Source organism: Xenopus laevis, chromosome 8S (genome assembly GCF_017654675.1).
Source record: "Xenopus laevis strain J_2021 chromosome 8S, Xenopus_laevis_v10.1, whole genome shotgun sequence".
Taxonomy (NCBI): Eukaryota; Metazoa; Chordata; class Amphibia; order Anura; family Pipidae; genus Xenopus; species Xenopus laevis.
Window position 1 is genome coordinate 66479481 of NC_054386.1, and position 12384 is coordinate 66491864.

Genomic DNA, 12384 nt, shown 5'->3' on the forward strand with positions numbered 1-12384 from the left:
AAATTACAGGTAAAGATGTTACTGAATAAAGAATCAAGTCCTGGTTTCTGTTTAATACTGCAAAACTGGTTTAGATAATATAGGCTTTTACCCTGCATCTCTTTCAGAACTTTGTATATATTATTATTTTACATTATTTTATTTTTAATTGTGCACTCAGGGTCTGCCAAATGAGAGCTGGAAGATTTCCAAGATTAATAACACCTATGAGCTGTGCGACACATACCCTGCAGTCTTTGTTGTACCAACCAGTGTGGTAGATGAGGATTTTTCAAGAGTTGCGGCTTTTAGAGCCAAAGGACGAATACCGGTAAGTAGCAATTAAACAAATGCACAATGTAGCCATTGTCAATCAGAAATAGTTAGGCTAAAGGCAGACAAAACGTTTTCTTTGCAAGTACGGAAAAATTTCATCCACTTGATGCCCTCAAGTGTTTTAAGCCCAAAATCTGCTTTGTGTTTACAGTGACAGGCAGATTCCATTCCTGTTACAGCTCAAAAAAGATGGGGTGGCATCCATCTCTGGTGGAGAAAACACTTCATCTGACATGAACCTTATATTTGCCTGGTTTTCCTCTTGGTGTTCCAGAAACTGTCAGTGAAGATGAGTGCTTACACTTTATGCTTTGTTTTCAGGTTTTGTCATGGATTCATCCAGAAAGCCAGGCAACGATAACCCGCTGCAGCCAGCCGCTTGTTGGACCAAATGACAAACGCTGTAAAGAGGATGAGAAATACTTGCAGACAATAATGGATGCCAATGCCCAGTCACACAAGCTTGTTATATTTGATGCCAGACAAAACAGTGTTGCTGACACTAACAAGGTAATGTGTGTGTGGTGGGGGTGGGTGTGGTTTGAGCTGACAAGTCGCCATGCGATGAAACACATGCAACGTGTCAGATGCCCTGAAGATACAAGTAGGAAAGGAGAAATCGCAGGTAAGAACTACATTTAGTAAGACTTTTTACTAAGCAAAGGTCCCAAAATTATTATTACCAGGCCAAAAAAGTCAGGGTGTCCACAAAAACAATATAAATTTTAGGGAAGTCATAAGAGCTACATTTAGCCGACTGTCGTATGAAGACGCAGCGTTTTCATCCGACATTCAGATAAATGTAGTTCTTACCTGTGATTTCCCCTTCGCTTCCTGCATCTCCAGGACATCCGACACGTTGCATTCGTTTCATCGTATGGCGACGTGTCAACTGGTATCTCATGGTTCTTTTTAAGACATTGATGTTTTGTCTGAAAAATCAGTCACACAACCAAAGAGTAAATGTTGAGATCAGCCTAAGTTAAAGAAGAATTCAACCCTAAAGTTAAAAAACTCCAACCCCCAGCCTAACATTTATTTACCCCTTAGTGCAGATTCAGATATCAGAGTTCATGGGCGCCATCTTCTTCTCTTCGGAATGAGACAGAGTTAGAGTTTTTTAAAAATTTGTCTTTTTCTTCTGATTCTTTCTATTTGTGAAATGGGGGTCACTGCTTTTTATTACTTGTCTTTTCTGTTCAGGCCTCTCCTACTAATATTGCAATATATAGAAATCATAATTTGGACCCTAGCAACCAGATTGCTGAAATTACAAACTTGAGAGCTGCTGAATAAAAAGCTAAATGACACAAAAACCACAAATAATAAAAAATGAAAACCAATTGCAAATTGTCTCAGAATATCACTCTCTGCATCATACTAAAAGTTGACTCAAAGGTAAACAACCCCTTTAAGGAGTTAGGGATAAGGTTGTGGCTATATTTATAAAAATAAACTGCAAGAGCAGGTGTTACTCTGTCTGAAATGCATGGAGATTCTGTTCTCAGCAGTGTATCTTTATAGCAGTAATAAATCTGTAGTTTAGGGTCTGCAAGTAGAAATTGATAACTCACCACACCAGGGAAGAGGCCCAGGTGCGCCACCCTGAGCCCTCAGCACGGGGAGCGGACAAACCGAAAAAAAACTTTTGGAGCAGGCACTCAATGAAGGCAATCTTCCACTAGGCTACTTTACAGCTCTGCCTTGGGCAGGCACTCCAAAGACTCCTCGGACGCAGTGTAAGATCAAACGGATAATCTTTATTCCACAAGTAACACCTGTCTTCCACCAGGCAGATAAATTCAAAGTGAAGAGTTTGTGTCCACAGCCTTGCGCGTTTCGTGATAAACACTTAATCATAGGCTATCTTTACAGAGCCATATGCACCAATCAAAACAATGCACCAATTAGAACAAAAGAGAGAACTTTACCCAGGGGCAGCAATCACTGTTCAGTTTAGATAGGAGTGGTTGGTTAGTGATTACCACCTTGACTCCAATTAGGAGCCATATTGGTACACCATAGAAGAGTAAAGTGTTGGTACACCCGAGATTAAAAGTGACACTGTGCCATATAAATACACAAATGATAGAAAAAGTTGAGTGCCTGCTCCAAAAGTTTTTTTTCTATCAGTGTATGGTGTCAGAAAGCTGCAGTGTGCTAAGAAATGTCTCTATTATCTATTCTTGCTACACTTTAGACCAAAGGAGGAGGATATGAGAACGAGAGTGCATACCCAAATGCAGAGCTAATCTTCCTGGAAATACATAACATTCATGTGATGCGGGAGTCCCTGCGCAAGTTGAAGGAAATAGTTTATCCAGCAATAGACGAGGCCCGCTGGCTGTCCAATGTCGATGGCACACACTGGTTAGAGTACATAAGGGTAAGTGTGACTCTCAACTATTTAACCACTTAACTCCATATATGAGCAGATCTGTCCTTATGATGGGATGGTGCTAGTCGGATTCATGCTCATAAAAGAGAGGGCTGTGATTTATTTATTTTTGCAATTATCCTGTTGCTTGACATTGAATTCTTGTGTATTTTTTTCTTGTCTCCCAGATGCTGCTTGCTGGATCAGTGAGAATAGCTGATAGGGTTGAATCCAGTAAAACATCAGTCGTGGTACATTGCAGTGATGGGTGGGATCGGACAGCTCAGTTGACCTCTTTGGCTATGCTAATGTTGGATAGCTACTACAGAACCATTAAAGGATTTGAGGTTCTGATAGAGAAAGAGTGGATCAGCTTTGGCCACAGATTTGCCATGGTAAGTTTGCAAGTATGTGGGTCTTGTCATCCAGAATGTGATTGGATAATGTATTTCTGTGAGAGATGTGTCTAAAGTCTGTTATTGGTATGGTCCAGTGAATGATATATTTAAGCAGTGTGATTTTCTTCTGGTCTGTGCAGAGAGTGGGTCATGGAGATGATAACCATGCAGATGCTGATCGATCCCCAATTTTCCTCCAGTTCATTGACTGTGTTTGGCAAATGACAAATCAGGTAAGCTGTTTACTGTAGCTCTCTTTAGAACATACAGTATACACGCAAGCCTTGGGGCTTTGTACTTTTTAAGGGCTTTGAGACTCTTCAGTTTTATTTCTCCTTTTGTAATTTTCTTTCTGCCCCACAAAATAATCCTTTGACAACCTCTAGAACACTGCATAATGTGCAAGCCAAGGCACAATTCTCTATTGGTTTATGGCATTTTTTTAAAGGCTTTATTTAAGCAATTAATTAATAAAAAAAAAAAGAGATAAGCAATGTTGTTACATAAAGTTACATAAGTACAGATTGATGAGGTAGCACAGTGCACAATGAAAAATTAAGCTCAATTCCAATTTACAATCTTTTTGAGGCGTTTATGTATGGATAGAAATGTTCTCTAGGGAATATCTCAAACCCAATCTTGAAGTATATATTTAGGAACAACAAATAGCCTCCTTAAAGCCACAAAATGTGCTAATACTTTAATCCCGATGACCTGGGTGTACATACCCCAGCTCCCCCGCTTCAAGGCTCACACACACTTTTTCAATGTATAAAGGTTTAGGGAAAAACTGCACTCGCCAAAGTAGACGAGTGGCCCGGGTGCATCGGCCGAACCCGTAGCTATAGGTGATGTGCATTCAAAACCAGAAAATTGGCAAGCGCTACGTAGTCCACTCGTAGGGTAAAAAACCATACGAATGGACTACAGAGTGCTTGCCAATTTTCTGGTTTTGAAAGCATGGTACACAGGTCATACAAGCATGAATTTGGGGTCAAGTTAAAGTCTAGGGATGGGCGAATTTGACCCGTTTCGTTTTGCCAAAAATTAGCCGCCGGCGAACTGTCGTCGACGCCCATTAAAGTCTATGGGCGTCAAAAAAAATGTTGCTGCGTGGTGACTTTTTTTTTTTTTTTGTCTCGCGCAGCCATACAAGTCTATGGGCGTCAATTCTGCGCCAAAACAAGGCGAAAGGATTCGCCCATCCCTATTAAAGTCACATTCACAGTTTGTTTAACCACATACTTAACTCAGTAGAGTGTGAGTGTTGGTGTTTATCGCTTCTAGTACCTTATGTGTAAGATTCTTCCCATGGTTGCCAGACACTTCTGTACTTTTGGGGGCAGTCTCTAGACAAGTAGGTACGTTTAATAAGCGGCAGTACTGTTGCTACTGATGGTGGTGTGTTAGACAGCCACCTGACCTTTCGTGCGTAATATAGAATGGTTGGAAACATAGCACTTTGATTGTTATGGGGGACCATGCCATTAATAATTGCCGTTAGGCAACCATCAGGGGTGGTTTATGGCATTTCTGAAGCTGTTTTGTTAATTATCCCTTGTCATTATTCTCAGTATTTGCTTATAGTAAAGATAGGCACAATAATAATGTTGTGGAAGCTGCTTCCCTCAAGCATTTGCATTGCAATACTAATTACAAGTTGGATACCACCTCTGCCGATATCTTTTCTTTTAATCACTTTACTGTACTTTTTTTTCTTTCTTCTGTCGGTATCCATGATAACACTAGGGGCACTTTCTTAGATTTGCTTTCAGTTCTGGCCACACACACGTCAATTTCCTGAACATTTACAGAAAAATTAACAGAAATTCGGTTTTTAATTTGGCATAGGTTTAACGTTTCACATTTTGTCCAGTTTCCTGCAGCTTTTGAGTTTAATGAGCTTTTTCTCATTACCATACTGGATCACCTGTACAGCTGTCTGTTTGGAACATTTTTGTACAACAGTGAACAGCAAAGAATGAAAGAGGTGAGTTCCGGCTTTAACCAAGCACTGTATTTATTTTCTGCCTTTAGCATTTTGTTTGCCTTTCTAATTGAAAAAGGCTTGTTTATTGTTTGCCACGACGAGAATATTGTATTGTAATACTATCTGTTACTGTAGGTCTTAGGAAATAATCCCTCATTTTAGCCACAAGATGGCACCCGTAGCATGTTGAGTTTTATTCAGTGTTTTTGTCCATGCTACCTCCTCCTCCTGAATCTCTGCATAGGGGAGGAGAGAAATGCTTCATAATGTGCTTTAGCCTTCTGGAAAGCTGGAAAGTTACTTCAGATATGGAGTATGCTCTGTTTTATCTCCAGCACCATTGCGATACTAGGAATTGATCCTTCACCAACTCTCCCTTCTTCCCTCTCTAGGAAATCCAAACAAAGACATTATCTCTGTGGTCTTACATTAATAGCCATGTGGATGAGTTTACCAACCCCTTTTATGTCGATTATGAACACCACGTGCTGTATCCAGTTGCCAGCCTTAGCCATTTAGAACTCTGGGTGAATTATTATGTTAGATGGAACCCTCGGACAAGACCTCAGGTGAGTTACACCATTTCTATGTCTCCAGAAACTCTTTGCTTGTCATTGGTCTCCCAGTAGTACAACATGGGCACATAGTGTCTGCATTGTAAATTTGCAACTCCTTTTAAAGGGGAACTATCATGAAAATGAAAACTTCATATAAACTTTATCATGCTGAAATAAGAAACTTTCTAAATACAATCTGAAATAATCAAGTTTTTATTCTCTATCCCTCTCTCAGCATCTGTTTCTCTTCATTCTGTCATCATGCAGGTAGTTTCAATATATCTTATAGGGGGGCTTCCTTTCCTAGCAGATGTATTAAAGCTCATTCTACTGGTTCCAGTACAAACAAAATAACTGCTTTTTGCACAAATCCTGCATGTAGAGAGACATGATGTCTGGTGATTTTAATATATAATACATCTTCTTGGCAAAAGGAGCCCCCTTATCAGATATATTGTCATTTAATACCTGACCCCCAACTGCTGCATGAAGAGTGAATGAAGAGAAACAGATGCTGAGAGAGGAATAGTGAAGATATTTCAGAAATTGTACACAATATTTAATTGATTGTATTTAGTAAGTTTCTTATTTCAGTATGCTGAAGCTTGTATTAATTTTATATATTACATTTCCCAATAGCTTTCCCTTTAATAAAGAATGCTATGCATTTGTTTCTTTAGACTACTACTTCTACTACTACTACTACTATTACTACTACTACTTGGACTGGGCTACTTGGTTATGAAATATGTTTGTGTTCTCCAATGTTACTTTTTGACATGCATGCGAATGGAACTACATTTAACATTTTAAAGACTCCCTGCTGTTAGTTTTTTTAGTTCATGTTGAAGTAAACATTGAGAGAACATTGGGAGGGGAACTGCAGAGACATAGAGAACTCGGCTTCTTAAGAAGCAATACTCAAACCAATCAAAACTGTAAGTCACTTTGTTCATGGTAACAGCAGTAATGCCATGTTAGTGGTAAGCTTTAATGGTATTATTCCCTAGTTATAGGGTAGGGTTTATTTTGTTGTCACTCGAATGTTCAGAATAGCAGAGGGGTGCAGGTTATTCAGCACCGCATTGTATCTGCATTCTTGTGTTTATTCCTGTTCATGGGAGTGTGCCATGTCCCTTGTTCTTACACGAAATGGTCTCATTCACTGAATCGAATGATACACAACCCTTCTGAAGCCCACTAATTGTTCCAGTGGTAGATTTGCTTGTTGATTATACAGAGCAGTTGAGCTGGCTCCATTTCTATTCACATGCCGACATATAACTAAATGATCAGAAGTGAGACCCTGAAAGTGGCCAGTGCCAGGGGATACTTGGGCCAGCAAGGCCTTAAGTTTGATAGTCCAGGTCTAAATGATTCTTTCTTGTTTGCAGTTATTAGTGGGGCCAAGATTACAGATATATCAGCAGCATTGTAATTCCATATCCTTTATTCGTCACATCCCAGTCTCTGCCCCAGTGGAACATAGACTCAGGGCCCTATCACCCCCACTTATCACATGTTAACCAAATGAGAATTAAAACAAAAGCTTTTCCCCAAACTCAGTTGGAATGAGAAGCTCATGGCTTATGCTGGCCATACACGCTTGAATTACCATCTTTGTCACGACCATTGACCATAAGAAAGATCTTTATTCCACACTACTAATGTTAAAGGATTTTCATTCATCCAGGTCATGGTATATCTAGTATAGGTAAATCTAAAAACAACTGGACTTGCTGAGTAATCTCATTCCAGCTCAGTTTGGGGAAAAGCCTTTGTTTTTATTCTCATTTGGTTAACATGTGATAAGTGGGGGAGATAGGGACCCTGAGTCTAGGTTCCACTGGGGCAGAGACTGGGATGTTAAAGGAGAACTTAAACCCTAAAAATGAATATAGCTAAAACTGCCATATTTTATATAATGACCTTATTGCACCAGCCCAAAGTTTCAGCTTCTCAATAGCCGTAATGAACCAGGACTTCAAACTTGTCACAGGGGGTCACCATCTTGGAAAGTGTCTGTGGGCTCTGAGCAGCTGATGAGAAGCTAAGCTTAGGGGTCGTCACTAATTATCAAGGAGAAAATTAGGTTGGTCTGTAATATAAGCTGATGCTACAAGGCTGATTATTCAATTCTGATGCTGTTTGCTCTGGTTTATGTGCTGCCACTTAGTAATTATCCATATTAATTACTAATCAGCCTTATATTGTGACATTTATATTCTATGTGTACTGTATATTGTGAGTGGGTCCCTTAGCTCAGTAAGTGACAGCAGCACAGAGTATGTGAAGTGCATCAGCAGAAAAGAAGATTGGGAGCTACTGGGGCATCTTTGGAGACACAGATCTTCCCTGCTAAAGGGCTGTGGTTGCCTTGGGCTGGTACAGAAGCCAAAACATCATGCACAACATTTCTAGTCTACTTCTTTAGTTAAGCTTTACTTCTCCTTTTAGAGCTGAATTGTCGGATATACAGGTACAAACAATAATAATACTTTATCTCTATCTGATGATTCGGCATTAATGTTACGACGGTCAAAGTTTTCAGTCCTGCCTGAGACGACAGATATCTCAGGATTTTTACCAATATCTGCCTCCTTGTCTCCCACCACACGCACTGATTATTGTACAAAAGATTTTTCCTATGATAACACTGATGCATGTATGACCACCTTTACCTGGGCCAATGGGCTTTCTGGGTTTTATTTTATTTTTTACAAAATAAGGAAAATGTAGTGAAATTTGCAGAGTCCCTTCGGTAAAGCTGTGTGTTTGTTCTAATGAGTCTAATGAGACTGCATAGCTAAAGTTCCCTGAAGATTTGCAGATACATGCTAATTGTCCCTGTTGCAGCCTTTCATATGGTTAAATAATGCTTTTTATTGGCTGCTTTCAGCTGGTCGGATTGTGTATTGTGAATGCACTGTGACATGCTGTGGCTGAGCTGAGAGATTAGCATTAATATCAGTGTGACCTGTCCATGGCCACTTGCTGTTGCACAGGGCTACCAGGCGCACACACTCCATCAGTAGAAAACAAGTGAATCACTTAACTATCTCCAGGCAAATGTGTGTCCTTGAGTGAATAATACAGTGAGCATTACATACTGAGGCACGTAATACAAGTAGTCTTTGTCTATGTCCTTGGAAATATGCCCTCCAGCCCCATTCTACTGATTCAACACAAGGAGCCATTGCTACTCCCATTCTGCTTCTTCAGGCCAAGAAGCCACTTGTTATGTTGTGTTTGTACTATCTGCAGTTAAATACAGGCTATGGGCCCATCGAGCGTACGCTGCATATTTTTGCTGAGAGAAGCGGATCCTCTCCATGATCCATCTCATTTGATTTGAACTAGATCCACCCGCATGTTCTCACACACACACACAGCAGAGCAGATTAGGAGCCTAAATCTGTGAAAGGAGTAAACTTTGGGTGGAAACCCACTCCTCCGCGTATGATTTAACACAAGCAGAAGAGGCTCCGATGAATGGCGCAGGAGCACAGTGTGGATCGGCTTCTCTCAGCCAGCATATTTTGGCAGCGGAGCTTACACTCTGTGTGCCCATGGCTTAGAGTTTTATGATTTGCAGATCATTTTCTTTTTATTTACATATTCCATAATGTTCCCACTATTCTGGAAACAGAGTTTTACTGTCAGTTGGGTTCTGGCAATATTTGTCTACTGAATCCTGACTGAATGTTGCTGCACTAATTCCCTTGTGTTTCCAACAAACCTCAGATGCCAATTCATCAGAACCTCAAGGATCTCCTGGCCCTTAGAGCGGAGCTTCAGAAGAAAGTGGAGGAGCTGCAACGCGAGGCCGCGACAAGGTCTGTCTCTTCATCCTCCGACCGGGGCTCCTCCCCTTCACATTCTGCCACCCCCGTACACACAGCTGTGTAACCACTGGGACTTGAACTTGTGTCAATGTGAGACCAGGACTGGGTGCCATCACCTGTTGGACAACCAGCTCTGGGCTGAAATGGCAGCACCCAAACACTTTCCCAGAGTTCTCCTTGTCCTGCCAGTGTAACCTGTAAGTCACTCACCTGCTGCAACGTGTCACCAACGTCTTATGCTGGAACATGTCCTGTCACAATCTCCGCATAGCTAGGAAACATTGTTTACATGCTTTTTATTATTTTAATGATTATGTTGTGATCTCCCCTCCTTGGGGGTTTACTTTATATCTGTTACCTTTTATAAGACTCTGAAAGTGATAATCTGTGAATTAACCTTCTATGTATGAAGACCTGCCTATCAGCAGTGTAAAGGGAACAAATTGTATTTATATTAGAAACCCCTACATATAGCGTATGGTTTAGTCCAGTGCAGAGGGGTGCTACCTCCCTATGAGTGGGTGGAGCTATTGAGGAGCAAATAGTCTTTAAAAGAGGTGTGTTTTCTGCCCATTTTCTTTAAACAACCAACAAAGAGATGCTCTTGTTAGCACAGTCCCCACCATATATGTGTGTCTGTGTATAATGTGTATGTCTGTGTGTAACATGTGTCTGTGTGTGTGTTGTCTGTGTATAACGTGTCTGTGTATAATGTGTGTGTCTGTGTATGATTTGTGTGTCTGTGTATAACGTGTGTGTGTTGTGTGTGTATAACGTGTGACTGTGTATAACGTGTGACTGTGTATAACGTGTGTCTGTCTGTGTATAATGTGTGTGTCTGTGTACAACGTGTGCGTGTATAACGTGTGTGTGTCTGTCTGTGTATAACGTATGTGTCTGTCTGTGTGTTTAACATGTGTGTGTGTCTGTCTGTGTATAATGTGTGTGTATAACGGGTGTGTGTGTGTGTGTGCTGCACTAGCAGTATGGGTAGGTTTATCTCTTCTCAGAGGCAGCCCATATCATAAAAATGTCACTTATATATATATATATATATATATATATATATATTTATATACATTTGTGCTTATTCCAACTGTGACCATGTTTGTGCTCCCACAGTGAGAGTATTTGGCACATTAGGGACCACATGTTTCATCCCTGGGTGGGAATATGGTGATGTGTTTGCTGAGGGCTCAACCATAGAAACATATTGTTTTATACCGTTTCACTGAAGGAAAGAATTACTGTATTTGTTTTAGTGGGCTGTGGGGTTTTAATGTTGTGCTGGCTGATAGGCAGCTGCACATAATATACTGTAAAACAGGCATGTCCAAAGTCAGGCCGGGGGCCAAATGCAGCCCGTTTTCAAATTTACACCAGCCCTCAGCCTCCATCATTAAATTAATAATAATTCGGCCCGACAGCAAAGTGCAATCAGGAATCACGTAGATGTAGCAGTAATATTTGGGCACATGAGTGAAATGATCTGCCACTTGGTCTATACTGCTGCCTGTGTGCTGAAGGTGTTAGCAATAGACACAGTAAACTAAAGAGAGCGGCGCGTCTATACGTGCCAGTACATGTCTATTGCTAACATCTTCAGCACACAGGCAGCAGTATAGACCAAGTGGCAGATCATTTCACTCATGTGCCCAAATATTACTGCTACATCTACGTGATTCCTTGTTTAAATGAGTTAAATGGTGTTAATGGTTGGCTGAATGGCCGGCCCCCACACATTTTCACCTCGCTAAATCTGGCCCTCATTGCAAAAAGTTTGGCCACCCCTGCTGTAAAGTCTTTTACTACAATGTACATCATACACGAGAAGGAGCCATTGTGTGACTGTAGCTGCCCATCAGTATCGCTCTCAGGTTATTGTATCTTATTTATTACATGCAGTGAGACGTTGTACATTAACTGGCCTGTACCATTGCCAGCGTCCAGCACCGCACTGAATACTTTGTCAAGATTGGGGCCCATCACAGCATGGAGTGTGCAACTGTGTGTTGTGTGAGTGCTGATTGGAATTTGTGTGGATTCAAAATCTTCACACATTGTGCAATTACATGTGTGCACAGTGTTAAGTATGAGGATTAATGGAGACTGTGCTACACTGAACAACATGGAGCCTCAATGTAAAGGCTACACACCTGTGCCTCAGACTCCATTGCTGTTGCTGGCAGCTCATATTGGATCCCTCTCTGGTTTCTGTGCAGTCAATGGAACAGCAAAACTTGTGCTGAATTAGTGGAAAACTATGTTGGCAATAACTATATAACTATATATGGGCCCCATGTTCTGCTTCTCATTGTCAATTCACTTTTTAGTGCAACAATGAGCAAAACCAGGGACGTTTCCTAAATAAAATAACAGTCTGGTCAGCACAAAGCTCACTTCATTAAAAAGAGAAGGCGTCCTGGCCCTTTAAGTCATGGTTTGTTACAGCTGGAATGTGTTCCAATGGGAGGATGGGGCAGAAGGGGGGTATGAAGTGTCCTTGCCATGTACCCTGGGATGTGGTGTTGGCATCTCAACCTCACCCTAATATTCACTGCTCAAAAGGACCAGTAACAGTTCCCTTTAGGGTAAGGTCACACTGGGTTGATTTGGGGAGATTTAGTCGCCTGGCGACTAATCGTCTCGTCTTTGTGGTGAGTTGGAAACTTCAGGCGACTTCAGAATACGAAGCGGCGCGTGTGCCATGCCGCAGGCGATTTTTCATTTTAGCTGGCACAAGACAGAGGTAAGGCATTTGGGCAGATTGGTCGCCGCAAAGACGAGGCGATTAGTCGTGTGACTTTACCCTTAAACTGCCATAATCACTGTGAAAATCTTCTTGTGAAAGATAAACAAAGAGAGGCTGAACTAGAGGTGGGAACATGATCTCTTGGTATAT

General features: G+C 41.1%; 1 protein-coding gene across 4 annotated transcripts in view; it reads left to right on the forward strand.

Annotated features, from left to right (window-relative positions):
- The window catches only part of mtmr1.S (myotubularin related protein 1 S homeolog), a 32540-nt gene extending 22828 nt beyond the window's left edge, over positions 1-9712 (forward strand). For all 4 annotated transcript variants that reach the window (XM_018233019.2, XM_018233021.2, XM_018233020.2 and 1 more), the window contains 8 exons: positions 161-310; positions 637-825; positions 2516-2701; positions 2881-3087; positions 3231-3323; positions 4967-5080; positions 5473-5649; positions 9382-9712. In XM_018233019.2, coding sequence (XP_018088508.1) covers positions 161-310; positions 637-825; positions 2516-2701; positions 2881-3087; positions 3231-3323; positions 4967-5080; positions 5473-5649; positions 9382-9546 — 1281 coding nt within the window. In that variant the 3' untranslated portion in view covers positions 9547-9712. The remainder of the gene's footprint in view (positions 1-160; positions 311-636; positions 826-2515; positions 2702-2880; positions 3088-3230; positions 3324-4966; positions 5081-5472; positions 5650-9381) is intronic.
- Positions 9713-12384: the final 2672 nt, after the last annotated feature.